At 41.0% G+C, this 20,048-nt stretch overlaps 1 protein-coding gene across 1 annotated transcript in view; it reads right to left on the bottom strand.

Moving 5' to 3' along the window:
• GRIA3 (glutamate ionotropic receptor AMPA type subunit 3) overlaps nucleotides 1-20,048 on the bottom strand; it is a 149,998-nt gene that overhangs the window by 74,633 nt on the left and 55,317 nt on the right. The window contains exon 4 of the mRNA XM_068412032.1: nucleotides 7,943-8,130. Within this exon, the coding sequence (XP_068268133.1) occupies nucleotides 7,943-8,130 (188 nt within the window). The remainder of the gene's footprint in view (nucleotides 1-7,942; nucleotides 8,131-20,048) is intronic.

The following is a 20,048-nucleotide window of genomic DNA, read 5'->3' as shown; positions in this document are numbered from 1 at the left end:
TTTCAATGCTTTGAAGGAGTCTGAAAGGTGTATTCTGCTTCACTATAAACAGCGCTCTGTAATATCCCCCCATATAACCTGGTGCATAAGCCAGGAACCAGAAGATATTACGAAGAGTTAATTTATTTTTACTAGACTTAGTCTATGCAGCAGGGGAGGTCGTTTTACTTATATGAGGTAATAAAGTTATAGCAATATTTTTCCTTTCTGGTTCTTTACATGCATTCTCCCAGGACAGAAGATACTCAGGGTATTTTTAAGGGTCTGTGTATATTGTTGATAATTTTATTCATTACACGTTTTGGAATAACGAGCTTCCAGTAGTACATATGCCATTATACCTACACATGCATGCCCACGGTGTGACACAAATAAATTTAATTTAGAAACATGGGCCTTTTTAAAGCCTGGGAACATTAACTTCCCTTAAAACTCTCATGCTATTTTCCATCTTACTGGTTGAATACTATGGGAAGAGTTTGTATTTGAGGTTTAGTTGATGACTTATAGGGCCTGATCCTTTATAAATTTAGCCCAGGCTACCCCTGGTAGCTTTAATCTGCTCCACAGAGGCCAGTGGAATTGCACTGGTATGAAGGTGGGATAAGAGAGCAATCACGTATGAATGTATAATTACAAGCAGTGAGTGATTTGCACTGGGATGGTACTTTAACATACTGGGTCCAGATCCAAACCCACCTGTAGCCCAGGGCAAATGCACCATGGCTCTGGATCACCCCTAGGGACCTCATATTCAGGGACTTGCCCCTGCAAGGCTGCAGCTATCAGTTGCTAGTGTCTTATATACTGCACCACCAGCATCTGGGCTAAATAAGCCCAGTGGGGTGGTCCCCACTCCGAAAACCTTGCTATTTGAACTGCAGTGTAACAGTGCTCTACGAAATGCACTTGGGAACACCTTGGTGCATGGGGAGCCCTGAAAAGCACCACTGCTTCTCCTCCTCCCCCAGATAGGTGATTCATATCGCACCGAAGCCATTAATCTTGACTTAGTCATCTGGGAAAAAAAGACACACGCTCTTGGGCGGCTTTTATTTTACTGAATTAGGACTTCTTCCCTTGTAAATGAACTTATGAGACACCAGAACTACCACGCTGTCTCCGGTGATGTCCAACGCCTGTTTGCACAGTGGTATTGTGCTATCACTATTCATTTTGATAGCGTGTTTCCTTCCTCTCCCTGCAGTTGGTTCATCTGAATTGTCGCCAAGATGGTTGCCTTGGAAACTAATTAAGGAAAGCCTTTGGTTAGGAGCAGAGTTTCAAGCATTAAACTATTTGAGAGACAGATGCAGAAATTAAGGTAATGTCTGCAAAGATGAAAGGGTTTATCCTTTATATGGAGAAGAAAGAACCACATTAAACGCTAGGACTGTAACAAAGCAACTTCTATACAACTCTGATTTTTAAAACCTGGAAGAGACGTGCGAGTGAGGGATTTTAAAATCAGCCAGGGGCTTAGAAGAGGTGAAAAAGATTCCCAGACCTGTTAGGGATGGGGAGATGGACAAATACAGTGGGACAAAAAATTCAGATCACATGTTGAGCTAATTCTAGCCAGCTCTCCCTTTCCCTCAAATACTCTGTATCTTTAAAAGACTTAATGTGAATGTTGTTTTTGAAAAATACCAGTACAGCTAACGAAAGACCAAATCCTCTCCCCACAGGCCAGGTATGGCATGAGAAGCATCAGTGTGTGCATTTGCTTCCAAAGTACATCAAATGCAGGAGCGAGAGGCTACCGCAAATGGCCCTCAGGCTCCACTTTTCTACTGAGACTGTCAACAAGGGTAACAATTAGTGCCAGCTGCAGAAGCAGCTCATACGATGTGGACACAGGCTAAATAATGAGCAGGACCCTCAGAAGGCTTTCTAAGGGCAAACACACACGCACAAATTCTGCGCACTGAAAAGCTGCAAAGAAAGGCGAACTATGCAGCAAACTGCTTTTAGAGAGACCTATTAACTGAAGTTCAAAGCAAATACAGTCTCTCCATGGGCACAATGGTATCAATTTAAATATTGTCTCCAGGAAAATGTTCAGGATAATGGTTGACTGTATACTTGCAGGAGCACGACTGAGAAGAGATTTTGGTTCTCTGTACATTTAATGGCAATGCAGAGGTTGCCATATAAATACGCCTGTAACTGCATAAAAGCATACTGCAAACGTTGTGCCAAAAATACGCAAAATACCAAAAGCAGATGCATGTCTGTGCACTGGTGTGTGCATTTATATCCCGTGAATTACCATAAAACATAAAATGAGCAATTGCTACTATCACAGAAAAATAAAAACTCTAATGGTGCCTTCAGGTTCACATGCCTCTGGCGCAAGAAACCAGAGTTGCTTGGCAGTGGTCTTCTACATACAGCAGCCTGCACATTTACGGTGAGACATTTTGTATTAATTATTATTATTACTGATCCGATACATTTAAAACTGTGCTTTAATGTCTTTTGAACACTTTTAAGCTTTGTGTGCCATTACCTCAGTCATTCTGCAGGATGACTAATACTCTGTTAAACTCCTGTCATTTGGAACCTGCCTTGCTTCACAAAGTCTGGATGACGGCTTTGGACATTACTATTTACAAGCTAGAAATTCTCTGCTCAGGTATGTGCGAAATGTGCTGTATGTGGGGCAGATCAGCCCAACATGTTACTTCTCTCTGCTTTAGCAATCCATCTCCAGCACTTTATTAGTTTGAGAGCTGACAGGAGCAGGCCCTTTAAGGCAGATACAGCTGTCGCTTTTGACACATGCCCATTTTTTACTTACCTTCCGCTAGCTACAGTCCTGAGGGCGACTGGCCTAAGTAATTCCCCTTTCCTCCCCACACACCCATACGGACCTGTGAGCTGGTGAAACTCTCTGGATGTGAAGGGAAAGAAGTGACCTTTCAGTCTGCTTTAGATCCTGGTTTCAACAATACTCATGGACACCTAATGAAGACATCTCCTAAATTTTAAGTTTCTAGTTCATTGGAAACTTAAAAATGAACTGTACCAGTTTCTGAGTGATGTTACACAACACTGTACATATCAGATACTCTCTCTGAGCTCCAGCTGAATGCCCTCCTCTGCTCCACACAGCTGCACACAAGGGATAAAAATCGGGCTGTGACACGGCTGTGGCACCGAGCCCCGGAGAGCGCGGCAGCGGCAGGTGCTCCGGAGGCTGTGCTCCGTGCAGCGCGGTGCCTTCAGGGGACACGGTATCACTGCGGCTCACAAGCAAAGCAAAAGCTGAACCTACCCGCAGCTCTGCTCCTCCTTCAAGTGTCCCACTGTGTTTATAGGCAGTTTGCTACAGAGAATACAGCCAAACCCACACCAGACTGTTTATAATATAACACAAAACCCAGGAAGCTTACATGAAAGCAGCATTGATTTTTTCACTTACATTTTCCCTTATTGTTGTTGGTTTTAATGACTATTGGTCAATCGCACACTGCAGTTTTGTACTTATTCTTACGACACTCCAAATGTGAAAGCTGTTGTGCAGCAAGCACACTCCTCTGAGATCTGAACAGCTCTTCAGAGGGATGCAGCTGTGGCTGAACCGAAAACCCGCAGACCATCCTCCTAATCTCAAAATTTCAGACCCAAAGGTCAAGTCATAGTCAGTGCTTGCACCGGACAGAGTTCAGTCAATCAGATTACCCTTCTTAATCCTACGGACGCTTTACTTCAAGCCTTCTTTGACAGTTTGACTGTCATTGTAAATTTTTGGGGACTGCATTCTCTACTGTAATACTGCTTCTGCTTTGTGAGATGCCTCCACTCAATGCAGAGATTGCCTTGGAGCCTACCCTTTATGACTACGTTTGGAGACAGTGTCCTTTTGATAAAAGCATGCAGCCTCTGGAATAAACAGGTCTTTTGTAAAGTTTCACCATTTTGATCTTGAATGGAGTTTCTTCCTCCTTATTTTCCCTCAGGAGATTTTCTTCTAAATGGACACAAAGCCACTCTAGTCTGAAATATAGCTTGTTATCTCGGGAATAAGAAAAACATATTTCTTAACTCAAAAAAAGGTCTCTAAATACGCGGTTGAACAGGCTAAAGCTTACTTTTAGTTCTCAGAAGAAAATGTTCCTCTGTTTATGAGAACAAAATTTTGTATCTATCTGTGAAGGAATACTCGAATATTTTAGCATCAAGGGACAAGAAGTGTGGGTAGCTTATGAATTTTACATGACATAAGCGTTGCTATCTGTATGCTTGCGAGGCCACTAGATGATTAAATTGCATATAGTTTTGTTGTGGAAGGAGGGATACAGATCCACATGCTCAATGGTTATAGAACTACAGGGCAAGTGAAGAAACAGATGGTAACTTCCAGAATGGCTATTAATCTCTCTGCTTCCCCTTACTCTGCAGCAGAAGAGACAGGGCCAGAGGTGATATGGGCAGGTTATCCACTCTAGGACACAATATGGAGCCCATGACAAGATTCTCTGGAAAGGGAATGAAACCAGATGTGCTGCAGAGCGAAACCTGGCACAAAACAGGTTACCCAGGCAGAGTAGGAGCTGAGGTGTCCTCTTTCCCCTACCTTACATTTACATACCAGGGGGAGACAGCTGAGAGAGATCCTTTCCTGGGTACTAGCCAGCCCTGAGAAGAGAAATACTTCATATGACAGTTTTCAGATCTTGGAAATACAGACACATACAGATGTGCCAGATGCTAAAGGCATATGGAATACTCAAGGTCTCTGACTCACACATCTGTATGTTGCTGGAGGAAGGTACAGAATATTCCAGCAGGACCTGAAGTCTCTGAAGAAAATCCTCAGATGTGTAATTCTCTTTCGATAAGCCTACACTTTTGGAAGACAGGTATACCCTGGTTTGGGCTGGTTAAAAAAAGCATCAAAGGAAGAGAACTGCACACGCTGGCCAGCCTGATACAGGAGAAGAGGTCACTCTTATTTAATCCAAGCACTAAGACGAAGCCATGATATGTGGTTTCTGGAGCAGGGAACGGACAAGCTTGCTGAATGGCCTGGCCAAGAGCCCAAAAGTCTGATAGCAAACTCAGCACGTGTGTAGACTGTGTAGTGGTTTACAGTCTGTTTATTTCTGCTATGACTTTTGTTCTTGAATTCAAGTCCTGTTTAAGCTTCTGAAATCCACGGTCACTGGCAAATGCTTCTGTTGTCACAGAGAAAATGAAACGGCAGGTGCCACACATCCTCACGCTGACCTGGAGGGAGGCATCACTCCCAGAAGGTGATGGGAGGGCTGACCTTTGAAGATGTGCCCTTGAGGAGCCCAAGAAGCAAGAGGGATGGAAAGGCAGCTGGGCTGGGGCAGCCCATACCAACCCTCTGTGGACAGAGTTTGTCCATCAGTACTCTGCCGTAACAGGTAGAGACTCTTGGCTTCCCTTTGCTCTCACTGGGAAAAGCTCTTCAAAGCCACCTGCAGTTATGCAGTCAGCGTGCTGTTAACGTGCTCACATGTGCCTCTTAGCTGAGCACACTTTCTAGGTTCCACACAAAGCACTGATTTGACTTTCTAAACTGCAATAAAATGCCAGATTTGAAATATGCAAATCCAGAGTTATCTTTCCCCTCGATGGTGTTTGCTATCAGCAAGCACAGTTGGTGATAAAGAAGACAACTCACCACTCCCTTGAGCAAACTGGCTGGATGGATTTAACTACCATATGTATTTGTGAGATTTTTTTAAGCTACTTTATGAGAAGATAACAAGGTAAGCAGATGAGATGGAAGGAAAAGCCTAAAACCAGTAATTATTCAGCTATCAACCTGGGGTCCACTACTACTGACTTTCCCTGCAGAAACTGTCATTGCTTTTCAGTATCAGATAAAAAACCTCTGGAAATTGTTGCCAGAAGATATTTTTAGCATCAGAGGCACCAGCCTGGAATCTGCTTGGGCAATTCTTTGTCAAGTGAATGGTCCCAGTAAAATAAATGGGACAATACTCATTAAAAAGTGCTGCATAACCAGACTCCTCTTCTTAGACTGCTAAAGAGACATGATTAGTGCTAGAGTATTTATCTCAGAAGGTATGTTTAGTTTGCTTTACTATCTAGCTTGGTTTCCTAAACAAAAAGCTCTGAATCCATTTTTGATACTGCAAATTCAAACAATTTTACTCATGAGTATCTTAAATGAAATTAAGTAGAAATAGTCATATTACATCAATGGGACGACATATATGACATAGTATTTAAGTGTGAAAATGTCTGCTGGATTTGGTTGCAAAACAATGGACTGATAGTGCTAAACTGATTGGCTAAAACTGATTGATACAGTCCTAAAATCCAACTGCAAGAAAATTTTAAGATCTTTTAGAAATATTTGAGATAATTTAGGATAAAGATTTCATGGAAATGTCACAATTTTGTGTAAATGAAGTTCAAAAGATGGAGAGCAGGCATAATACAGGAAGAGAGTCATTTAGCAGTACGGAGATGGGCTATACACAATACAATAATGACAACAGAAAGGCTCTAATTATGCCAAAGTGTGAGTACTGTGCAGTGTACTGCAGAGTTAGAATGGAGTTAGAAAGATCAAACAAAAGGCCTGTTCCCCAGCTGAGAGTGGGCCCAAAGAGCTGTTTAAGCTTGGCTCAGGAGTGCTCTCCTGCATCACTGTCAGAAGAGTGGGTTGTGGGTATGGTGTTTTGCATCTTTTGCAAGAACATGAGCAAATGAAAGGGGGGGAAAAAAGACGTTTCTTACACTTTGCTGTACGAATTTCCCTAAAGGGAGGACTCACCATATTGACTAAAAACACAGTGTAAAATCCAATGCTGCATATTAGTATCACAACCATACTAGCTGTCAGAGTTACAGACCAGTGGCCCTCAGTGATACACCTCAAGCCTTGACAGGAACTGAGTATTTTGAGAAGCAACTCAGTGAATATAGCATTTTCATTTCCCAGGGTTTATGGCAGTGAGATCAGTTTGCTACTAGTTTACAACACAACATTTCTAAGAGATATGCTAATGCTTCATGAAATTTAAATGTTACTTTTGATCTGTTCCATACTATAAACCCACAGTTAAATTTATGAAGTGGCAATAATCAGAGGGTTTTTCAGTCTTAATGTAAGTGAATTGCCACATGCCTATGAATAAACAAGCAGCATGGATTTGGTTCCACACCAACACCAGCTTTGCTGTGAGCCTAGGCAGCAGGGACCTGTCCTGCTTCTGCTCCCTGCGATGCGTATCTGTTACTACTCCTCTTCAAGCAGGTTGCACAGCACAGCCAGTGGCACAGGCATTCTGGGTAGCACCCTGGGACGGCCAGGGGGTATGGCCATTCCTCTGAGACAAAGCTAACACTGGGAAGGCCATGCAATAGCAAAACCGTCACCCAAAAGTACACCTTCCCCAACAAAGGTGTTCAGACTCTATCACCCACAATTTAAGCCTGTCAACAGTGCCGGCTGTGCAGAGGGAAGGACTTCATGTAGCAAAAAGTGCTAATGAGCCCTTTGGACTACCAGCTGAATTTTTCATTAGCAATATTTCCATTTGGGAATTCTTAACATGAGTCAAAACTACTTCACCGGCTTTTTATTTCTTGTTTCACGTTCCACTTAGACTGCAACTGTCTTGCAACCTCTACAAGTAGCCCTGATGCCAGTAATGTTACTCTGGCAGCTGAGGTTTTAGGTTCTTAACCTACTTAAAAATAATCCATTATTAACATTTGGGAAAAAATATCAGAGAGACATTTCTTGGTAGGTTACGTGTAAGTGCTGCCACCAACTATGAGCATCACTGAGGCACTTTAATTTTACTAGGTAACCGGCCAGCTGTTGGGACTCATATATCAATAGATATTTAATTAATTTCTAGAAACAGTTCTGGAAACATTAATGAAGTCTATCACAGAGAGATCACAAATTCTGAAAAGCATATACCTGCTCCAAAATGGTGTTGATTCTGTCGACTTCACAGTCAATTAAGTATCTTTTTTCTTGCCGCCTGTCCATCTCCTCTATAATTCTTCTGAACTCTTGAACATCCTTTATGCTTCCTACAGATCTGGCTGTCACTTGCCAGTTGTTCTGTACTGCTGCTTCCATAATTGCCTGAAGAATGGAAAATCCTGTAGGGGGAAGAGACAATGCAACCATTTAAAAACAGAACAAAAATAAAAACTATTTTGAATGTTTGACAAAGGGTTCACAAAATCTTGCATCATCTAAAGGGACACCGACTAGCTAACAGCCTGCAAGTGCTTCATTACTTGAGAAAGCAACAGTCTGGGGACAAGTTTCTTCTTTCAGCTGTGCCACTGCCAAAGTCACTGACTTCAGCAGAATTGCTTGGCGGTATATTACTGTGAGGCATATCAGAATCTGTCCAATATATCATATTATGATCCTCTCAGGGATGTTTATGGTCGTGCTGGGGTCCGTGCCAGCTGAGAATAGGAGCCTGCAGCCATTACTTGGGCAAAAGTCCATCAGCTTGAAGAGCTGGACAGAAGGGGTAATTTGCCTGGGCAGACTGCAGTGATGGGTCATTAACTGGCAGAGATCCAAGTGCTGCACAAGAATGCCAATTAAGTCATTGTACTGGTTGTTGGAGCCGTGAACCACAAGAGAATATTTTACTGATACTCACATTGATTTCAAAAAATGTTTTTAAATATGGAGTCTAGCAGCATTAACCACACTTTCAATGCTTTCATTAAGGTAATACCAACTCATTTAGCAGCCTCAACAGAGGAGAGAAGCAGCATGGAATGACCAAAGACTGCACAGTGGGAAACTATACAAGCAAACAGCATTTCATTTCTTGTGAAGAGCCGTGCCTAGGTGGCAGACACAACTCAAGTCAAGTCCCCAAGCAAAACGTGGTGGAACTGGGAATGGTAGTCTCCTTCAAGTCCTTCTATATAGGAGTCATCAGAAATTGATTTGCATCCCTTTATTACAGTATGCAGCTGGGAATTTGGTGAATTATCTGCTTTGATTCAGGAAATTAAACTTTGTATAGTTCTAATGGTTTCAAATCTGTGTGGATGCCAATCAAAGAGAGAGGTCATCTACTTCAAGCACACATAGTGGTTTCCAGCAGAGTTTCTTTGTGCAGAAGTATCCATGTCAGCTGTGTTTCTATCCAGGTAATTTATTAGCAAAACTTTCAGTCCAATCATTTAGTCATACTGTGGATTTCTTATCCACAGCCGGATTTCAGAAGCTCAGAATGTCTTCACACACACAAACACATAAACATACAGGATCAACTATCAATTATTGTGCTCTGTGATAAGCAGTCCCCTACGCTTCTGAAATGGAAAGGAGTCTGAGCTACAGAGGAACATGTTCACTGCTTCGAATTATACCAATAGCTAGTCTGAACTCAGGTATCATTGCAGGGGTACACCGATAACAAAGCACTTGCACTGCAGCCTCATCTTCCGTAGCCTGCTGTAAATCTGTAGTGGCTGTTTGAAGCCAGAGGAGCTGCATCATTACCTCATTACAGACACAAACAAGGAACAAGTGTGATTTTCTAGACTGCAGTTAGATTATTATAATTTACCATGTGACTTCCTTAAGTCTCACTCAAATGCCCTCACCTTCCCTGTGCAGCCTCCTTGATTCTACTGCTTTTCTTTGTATGAATGCACTTTACTATCCCACAAAAGGTGGTGACAATTAATATGTACGCTGGTTGGGAATTCTTTCTGGCATCTTCTTTCCCCTGAGACTATTGAAAGGGAGGCATTTACATATGTACAGTACAATGAACTCAGTCTTCCTTAACATCATATTTTACAAAGATGGCTGTGATGTCTGTGACAGCATTGTGATTCCATTACATGTAGGAGGAAGATCTAAGCCTAAGATATTTGGTGGCTGCAAATGAGGAATTTTGATGTGGGAACATAAATACCACTCATGGGGATTTACAAATGCTTTGTGTACAAAGATGAGCTTTTAAAAAAATTTGATTCCACTAAGTAATGAATATTTACAACTTAGACATTATATGAATGATGAGACAAAGTATGAACCTTGAGCAACAGAAAACAGTCCATAAGTCTATTTTTTTCCACTCCAAACCAAACAAAATGGTTCAAGATATTATAAAAAACACGACACTAAAAAATCTATAGCTCTTTTTTTTTTTCTAATAACATATACAAAACTTATTAATTGTCTCAAGTAAATAAGTGAAAATGAACATGCTGGAGAGCACATGCCATCGGTTGGTTGCTGTGCACCTGGTTTCAGTTAACTCTGAGTCGGAGCTTGCTTTGTCAAACCTTGAATATCTCAGAAGAAAGCTGGGCAATTTTCCTAATTTTGTGCAATTGCATGTTTGTGTGGGTGTGTGGTTTTTTGCATGCATGTGTATTAGTCAGTGGTTACCATTTCAAGAAAGAGAAGAGCAAGGTTACTCAGCAGCCTTTCTCCTATGCATGAAAATACAATTACAGTAATTTTAGTGTGAAAAAGTCCCAGAGCTTCATCATTTCTGTCTTCACTACCTCCTGTTTCTCCTTGTCACACCAAGTCTTTACAGTCACAGTTCCCTCTACCCTTGTCACTTCTTGAAATCCTCCCTATGGTCGCCGTCTGTGCCGTACCAGCTCGCCTCTCTTGGGCCCTCTCCTGTCCTCACTTTGAGGAGCACCATTTGCCCCTCCTGTGATGGCTCACCAGGCCAGTCCTCTGACGACCTTTACAAAGCCCACTCCCCTGGCTTTGCCAAAGCACGGTTCAAATCTCCTGCTTTCCGGAAGGCAGCGCACTCGCATCTCCGCAAACATGCGTTTGCTGCTCCCAACCTCCCATCTCTCTCTACGCCTGTTGCCTTCAGCGCCATTTACTACATTTTATATTGTTACCCATTACATGGTATTTCTGTAAACAACACGTTCCAGGCTCCAGCTGTACTTCACCATTAAGAGAGCTGTTACATAAGCAGAGTGATTGTTTAAATAAAAGGACCGTTTTATCTTCAGATGTGAACTTTTCTTTCTCCTTAGCATAACAATGCAAGCGGTGACAGTTCAGGGGTACTGCCTGGGTAATGAATGGGGAAATTATTTTCCCTATTTTGTGCACATCAGTGACCAGACCTGTACACCGAGCTTTTCCATTCCCTACCCTCTGGTAAACACATCGTGTCAATGCTTCACAAGAGATGCTTGCCCTGGAGCACCCTGGAGGTGCTGGACTCTCAGGGGTGCCCTCTCATCCCTTTCACCCTAAAGGAAACCAGCCAGCCATGACAACAATCTCTATTTTGTAGTTTTTCTGTGGTCTGTATCAGATCTATCCCAAAAGACTAAAGGAGTGGTAACTCACCACAGGTCTGTGAAGAAGCCATGCAGAAAAGGCTTTCATTAGTACTTCAATTGATAAAGCCAAAAAATATTAGGTAAGACAAGAAAAACTGACAACCTCCTAGAAGATTACAGCAATGAGATCATCTCGAAACAGGACCATAATACCATTACTTAAATGCAGAGGTTGTCCTTTCTACAGTCATTAACACAAATAGAGACAACAGGAAAAATCCATCCAGACCCCATTCTGATCTTTCAGCCTCTTTTCTTCTTAGTCATACCTTGGATGTGCACAAGCCGCAGGATGGAAGGCATGCGTTTTTCCGGAGGCGCTGCTTCTGAGGCTAGCTCATCTGATGGCACTGCATCGCTTCACTGCACGACGTTATTAACTCGTTGGCATTACTGATTTACAAATGTGTCTGGTCACACAATGGCGATGCCCACACTTGCCAGGTCACATAACAGACCTGTATTACATTTTGTTCCCTTTTAGCCATGTACTGGGGAGAGGCTGCTTTGAATGCAAACACACAAGTCAACCTGATCTGCACCTACTAAAAGCTTAGACAACCCTGTCCCTGATATTCAAATGTGTCATTGTCAGGCGTATTCTTAAAACATTGATGATTTAAAAGAGTTACGCCTCATCTAAACAGTCTGCAAAATGATTGGGCTGGAGGCAACTATAGCAATAAAACTAGAACAAAACAAATGCCCAGCTTACTACTCAGTGAGCTGAAGCAAGTATTTTGAGTTTTGCTGACTGAAGGTCGCAAAGAGGAAAATATTCAATATAAATTTCCCTCAAAGCAGGGAAAACATTATTTATTGCAATGCTATCTCTGTACTTTAAAACAATCCAGGCACAATTACATTCTAGGCAGTCCTCCCTGCAGCTGGACTAAGACACAAATTCACCCAGTATCTTCACGCTCCTGCCAGGGAAGCAAAGCCTGTATCTCAGTCTTTCAGATCATCCCTTTGATACAAGCATCTCTCAACTGACCCTACTAACGCAGGTGAGGACATTTCACTCTTTTGCATCTATGAAAGCTCATTAAACTTTTCCCACATCCATGTAAGCAAAATTCAACTGAGCAGTTTGCTCAGCCAGATGAAATTCTATGTACTACATCATTAAACCTACTCTTTTAAGTAACACTAATCATGAATATGTCATGAGTAAACGACCACATTGCAACATCTGTAGCATCACATGAGCCCTCGCAATTGGCACTGAAGTACTTACTGAAAAAAAAATTACCTACTTATCTAAATCACTCTTTCCCTGAATGTTCCTGGTAAGATCTTGGACCTTAGCCTCCTGGTAGAAATGAAAGAGCATTTTTTTGCAGTCCCTCTTTGTTTTGCCTTGCTGCGTACCAGCGATCTTCAAGGGATATATTTTCCTGACATGCAGCATGCTTGTATCCGCTGAATGAATATCAGCTTTGATCTGAATACTTGTGTTTTGAACTATGTATCTGGGACATGATATGAAGAACTAAGATTCCGGCCTGTGAGTGAATGAACTTCAGGGATTTAAGTGTGGAGTTGTGTTTGACAAGGGCACAATGAACTCACCAGAAAGGAGGCCATCACGGCAAGTGCTTCCCCAAGACAAATACAAATTCTATGACGCCAGCTTAGGTTTCAAGTGTACCAGAGGTCTGTAAGTTGAGATATACTTGGATATTCTGTGTGTTTGGCACTGAGTCTAGCACTAATTTAAAAGCAAACAGATCAACATGTTAAGTGTGAGCAAAAAACAACCAGGCAACCCAAAACACTCCTCGTCATTCAAAATCCAAACATATCAGTTGGGCAAGTATGCTTTGCATAACCTATGTCTGCTTAGTAATTTTATAGTAGGGGAAGAAGCAAGGAACAAGTTACTAAATTAGTCACCGGTAAGAGATGCAGCAAATGACCATTACACTGGAGTGCTCTTTCAGTCTAACACATGTAAGTTCAAATTATTAAATAAAATTAGAATAACTGCATCCCATCTGGTTTTGACTTGATCACTTCTATCTGGTAACCAGCATGTGAAGTGCTACACTCTTGCTATTCTAGTGACAAACAACCTTCTAGACCAAGTAGCAAACACACTCTTAATGTCATTTTTTTAGTTCTGCCTTTTCTATTCAGTGAACCTCTAGTTTCCCCTATACACATATCGCATTATTGCAACCTGTCATCCATAAACAGAGAAATCTACACAGGTAGATACATCAGCTTGGTTGTGTGAATGTGAACTTGCCTGGCTCTAAAGGAGAATTTACAGGAACCATCTGGTCCGCATTTGCTCTGGATGGGATACAGTTAAACATGCAGGAATTCAGATATGCTGAATGCAAGACTTTTTCTTTTTTTTAAATGGCTCTTTCTGAATGCATTTCACCTTGATCTGTTCTTTCACAATAACCCTGCATCTAACTCCTCATTTTACTCAAGTTTTAGGTCAGTGCAACTCCAGTGTTTTTGAATGAAGCTGTGCCAGTGTAAAATGAGAGTAATGTAGTAAGGGACCAAAGAGTACAATAACCAAGGGCAGACATACAGACATCGTAAGCAAAGCTGTCACCTCCATAAGGGGACTTTTACATATGACTTTCACAATGACATAGGCAAGTCTCCTGGTGTAGGACAGATAGGTATACCTCAATACAACAATATGATCCAAAGTTTATCGAAAGAGCTGTGTTCTAGTTTTGGCTTTGCTACGCAAATCTTTATTTAAATATTTCCAAGGGAATAATAATTGAGTGTTTATAGTTTCTGGATGCAGATGGGTAACAGAAAACAGATGAGATGGGAACACTTTAAAACCAGAGTATGTTCTGCTGGAGGAAAATATAACAGGTAAACAATTGTGCAGAGAAGGCAGAAGAACTAGCACTGAAAATCAGAGAAAGGAATAATGTATTTTGAGAAGTGACAGAAGGTGAAGAGCATCATTTTGTCTGGTGGGCATGGGCTGTAGGGTATCCTCTGTGTACTTATTACTAAGAACTCTTGATACTGATACTATCAGAAAGCTGACAGAGGTAGTGGTGAGGGCATTCTGTCACCAGAGGATGCTGAGATCTGCGAGATACAGGCCTGGGGTAGGGGACAGCCCTCCCAAAAGGAAAACATTTTTTACATGCAAATGCAAAAATGGTAGAACTACATTAGCACTAAAACTAATTAACTTCCAAGCTTTAGGAGATCTGAATAAAAAAAATAAACTGCTTAAGTACAGAGAGAATTAATCTGTCAAGCTCTACACCGAGGCCAGGGCTTTGTCTCTGTCCAGCAGAGCCGAAACCCCAGAACTATGAGGTAAGCACAGTACTGTGACACATGCAGTGGGATGCAAATCTAGGGAGTTCAATTCCAATGATACTCCTGCCCAACACCAATTTCCCTGAGTGCCCTGAATTCTCCAGCAAGGACATGCTCCAAGTAACATTAGCAAATTCAAAATAAACCATTTGCTGAGTACAGTCCTGCACCCCACTTGTATGGGGAAGCTAACACCATACCATCACAGCCTTGCCTAGATGCAGCCTTCTCTAGTGGCTTCTTTCCCTTCTATTCACCTTTAAGCACTTCTGTCTCACGACCACACTATTCTGCAGCCTCACTTACTGCCTCTTGTATGGCGCAAGTTAGAATGAGTCCACAGCAAGCCTGCAGCTACAAAGCCTTTGAATGATGTAATCAGAATAGAAGTTTATTTGGGTAAAAAAAGAAGAAACCAAGATATACAGATATTACCAACCACTTCTTTCAGACCATCAAAGCTGGGTTTTTTCATTACTGCTGTGCATTGGTTACTGAAGAAACCAGATCTAGCTACCATGGATAGAAAATATCTCAGTCAGTCCTCTTGATGTCAGATGCCATCAAGCTGACCATAGTGAGGCCTAAGTGAGATGCTTTGGCCTTAGTCTGTCCTTAACTTCAGGCACATTTAGATGACAGTCTCTTACGTTCTCTTTATAGTCAAGAGAGAGAGATGCCATGTAACTGTTCTGTGTTTGCAACATGCATGGAAATCAATGGAAGAAAATATAGACATGAAGTTGTGTAAGGCATCATCGTGTAGGTATCAACCACAACTTTTACCTGCAATTGAGAAACTAAAAGAGAACAAAAATCCCAATGTGTTGACCAGCACTCAACTGATGAGGCTAATCATCGCACGTTAAAAACACATATCTAATTGTGTTTACATATTTATCTCAGCAAAAAGATTCTAATTAGGAATCACAGAGTTAGCAGTTACCAGGCTGGAAAAGAAAACCTAACTTGTCTGCAAAACAACTGTAGCACATTCCATGTGAAGCCAGTTCTCAAAGGGAAAGCTTAGAAAAACCAAAATCTGCATGCACAGATGTTGCAAGATGGGGCAAATTCCACTCATCTTTTGTTGACAGTACTGATTTTGAGGAGATATATTTGGCCTATCGTATGACTTGGAGAAAAATAGAAAATGAAAAGCCACCTGATAAATAATGCAACAGTGTGCTGCTTCTCGGTGACGAGCCAAGCTGTTAAACTACCTGTCTCAAGGCTTGGGTGTGGCTGGTCTGAGCGAGGTGGTGCAATATATGCTGTCTTTATTTCAGAAACAAGAGGTCTCTTCCTGTGTTTAATGCCAACGCTGGCCTTCCCACTGGCATGGATACGGCTCTATGGATTTCCCTCCTCTCTTCAACGAGCCTGCAAAACTCCTGACGTATCTCTGCCTTAATGACACATTTTAGCTCACCTTAATTGTTTCAGAAGTACATCATACCTGGGCCCGTATCTCCCACAGAGTGGTCTACACTTAACACAAAGCAGTGCACTTCCCACAAGATGTTTTTGCGCCATCCAGTTTTCAGAAAATGCTTACAAAAACATTAACAATGCTAACAACAATGCTAAATAGCACTCAAAGCACTGCAAATTAACGGATTGTCAACATTCCCATATGAAATAGGTAAATAATAAATTGGACATAGAATAAAAAAAAACTATTTGGCCTATCCCATACAGAGAATTAGTAATAGGGCCAATTCTCAAATTCAAGTTCTCCTGATTCATATCTAGATTTATTTTTATTTAAAGCTGTAACACAGTTGAACATATACTTTTAAAGATTCTTATACTGCCTACAAACACACTAGCCACTGAAATTATATAGTAAAAACATCAGTATGGTATCTCAGAATACATTTTCCTCATACCTTATTTCCTAGAGCAAACTGAATAGCTACCTAGCCCCCAGTGAACTGGGATACTGATGGAAAGTGTTATTTATTATTTCAGGTAAAGTTGCACAATTGTGATACAATTACAAATAGAGTTAAAAAGGAAAGCATTGTGTGGAATTATCATCTGAGAAAGGAAATAAAATTTTTTTAAACTTAAATAACATTTTTAGTCAAAAGAGAATATTAGCGCATTTATTCTGTTATAGGCAACAAATGTTCTGGAAAAAAGAAGCTTATCCGCTTATCAACAGCAGAGGATTTTGGAAGTAGCTAAAACTTGGCCTCATATATCACTGCATTCATCTAAAGAGCTAAAAATGTAATTTCAATGTATGCTGCAAACTTAAAATTATTGATAACACAAGTTAATTCTTTGCCATGATATGCATAGGGTTCTTAGCACGAGCAGGCAAGAGTATTGCTGACTGCCTTCTCTTAAAAACATGTCTGGAACTGCTGAGTCTAAAAAATTATAAGTATTATTCCTTTGAAGAAACAATCACAGGAGATTATGGTAATCAGACTATGAATTGAAATACATATTCATCACAAAAAAACCCCTGGATTCACCTCAGATAAATGTCTTGGAAAAAAATTACGCTCGTGGAATTGTCCTCAAACATAGTAAAATTATTCTTGCTATCTGACCTTCAGTCAATCATGTTAGAAAAATATTTATTCCTCTCCCTAACCTTTATCTACACTTTCTGTTTCTCAAACTACCTGAGCAAACAAATCTTTTGCCTCTGAGAATTTTCATTAACAGATGCTATCAGCCTTTCAAAGTCTCTCTTCATCAACATCTCACCCTTTGGTATCCAGCATTTTAATTGCCCTTGCAGCTGGAATGTGTCTCATGTCTCAACTCATAAGTTAATTTTGTTTTATTTATTCTGAACACTAAAAAAAAATATAGCAATCAAAGGGTGAGTACTGATTTTAAAAATATTCTGAAATTTAAATGAGTTTTTATGAAAATATAAATGATAATTTATGGATCCATACTCACAGTCTGCATGTGCATTTCTTTTTATTCACTCAGTTATTTCTGCCTTTTTTTTTCCAACAGCTAGCGAAAAGGAGCTTTTATACAGCACTGTTACCGATATTTTTTCAGTACAAACATTTCTCTTCATAACAATGATGTATTCATTAATTACAAGGTCTCGTATTAATTGGAAACAGGTCTGTATACCTCCTAGACCACTTGGTAATACAGATTTGGCCTGAATTGGGCTTGAACGTACAAATGTAGTTGTACCACATTCATCAGCACACAGAATATATCATCTAACCTGCTTTATACTGATTCTTCCTGTAGTGAGGCCACAGGATGACAACCAAAGTTAGCAGAGAGTTACCATGACATCAGTAGACAACAGCCGACCCAGCACAGAGCTTGGGGGTAACACGTTACCTTTCAAAACAATTCACACAACTGAGGCGGCAGGATGAGGATGTAGTGGTTCGGTGCCCTGTATCAGTGACCTGACACCATTTCTTCTTGCACCATGATGTTCTGCATGTCAAAAAGACCTCGTTTATTCTGCAGGGTGGTGACACACAACAGGCTCACGTAACCTACGGAGTAGAGACTACCCATTGCCTGGCAGGAAATACCTGGGTCCTTACCTGCTATTGAGGAAAGAGATGAAAGGGGAAACAGCACCTCACTTTTATTATACAACCATATAATCCCATTTGAATATTAGAGGTCTCTTTCATTGCATCAAAAATGATTAAGAATTTTAGCCTTAGCTATCCCTTCTCTGATAACATACAGAATAGTTTTTGGCCACTGCTTTGTATTTTGCAACAGGGGTTGTAGCCAGTAACCTTAGATGGGCAAAAATCCCACAGATTTAAGCATCTGTGGTCAGTTACTGAATATGCTACTTTGATTCAGTGCAGGAAGGCAGCTCAGATGAAATACTAGGATGGATTATATAGAAATGTGCAAACATTTCAGCATAAATATTTGCTAAGTAGAGACAGGAATGTGATTCAAAAGCTTCGCTCCAGCTTCATTTCTCCAAGTGTCAATGTGCTCAGTTGGAGAAGGAAGGAGAGGGAGAGCGTTCTTGGAGTTGGCTCCACACATCAGCAAGGCTTGGGCTTCAGATCCAGACTTTTCTACAGCATCCAAGACAGTCTGTGACTACAGCACTCCCCCTTCCAGGACATTTTTTCCCATGGATTGGATTTTTTTGCTCCCCTATGGTGTTATTTTTTTCATTTTTATGCTCCACAAATGAAATTTGCACAGGAAGGCATAATGCAATTTTGATCTATCAAAAAAAAAAAAAAAAAAAGTAACATTACCTAGGCATGAGCAGAGTTTGCCAAACTTACTGCTCTGATAATTGATGGTTTAGAAATACCAGTATGATGGGCTTCACATAGAAACTGGACTCAGGGAATAACCTACATGACTTCAAAGGCAATTTCAGCAGAGGCTCACCCTTACCGTACTTGACCACCTTGGACAAAAACTGGTCCTGCATATAAAGGACCCGCTGACAGACAGGCATATACCCTCAAAATATGTCCCAAAATTAGCATAATGGAAGTGTACACTGCTGGATCATCATGAATATGGAACAGTATCAAAAAAGGTTACACATCCTTCAAGACCTAATGACCACTAGATCTTCGTTAACTGCTTCTTGACTATACACCATATATATCCATAACTACACAGCAAAATCACTGAACATGTAAAACTATGTTTCTTAGTTTTGTGTTATCAATAAACATTAAAAAACCCCCAATCTTCTTCTTGCATGTGCACATGGTAAATGGTAAAAATTCTGTTAAATGATCTAGAAATGGTAATAACTGGAGAATTTGAAACAACTAATACTTTTGCCTATGGTCCTCTCAGAAATGGGCTCACTTCACAGCGCAGTACAGGTAAAATTTTCACAGGTATGTGTCTTTCATTTTCAAAAGTGACTTGGGTAGGATGGTAGGAGCAGGTTTTCAGAGGCAATTAAGATGCAGATGAAGGATCTCAGCAGGTGGGGTACCTGCACTCCACTGACTTAAACAGCAGCCAGGCACATATCTCATTGAGGTGCTTTTCACAACGTGACTGTGTACGTTTAAAACCCTGAACACCTCTGAAAGCCCTGTCCTGTGTGCCTTTGGAAATCCCTTAGGAAAACAGGATGAGCGCTGCTCAGGACATGCACTCTGTGGCCTGCTTAAAAAGTGGCACAGAATTCTCTACAGAATACACTGCTAATGAGTTATTTCATCGCAACATGTTCAACAAGTGCACAGATAAGGACTGCCTGACTAAACGGGATGTACACATATCTGAGACGGACCATCAATTATTAGCTTGAAGAAGAAAAGGGAGTTAGAAAACTCCCATCCAAGGTTGCAGAGTGGTAGAGTATCTATTACAAAAGGAAGGGGTTGCCTGTAAACCGCAAACCCCGTTTTCATAGTTTCAAAGTA

Source organism: Nyctibius grandis, chromosome 13 (assembly GCF_013368605.1).
Source record: "Nyctibius grandis isolate bNycGra1 chromosome 13, bNycGra1.pri, whole genome shotgun sequence".
Taxonomy (NCBI): domain Eukaryota; kingdom Metazoa; phylum Chordata; class Aves; order Nyctibiiformes; family Nyctibiidae; genus Nyctibius; species Nyctibius grandis.
This window is presented reverse-complemented; position numbering and strand designations above follow the sequence as displayed.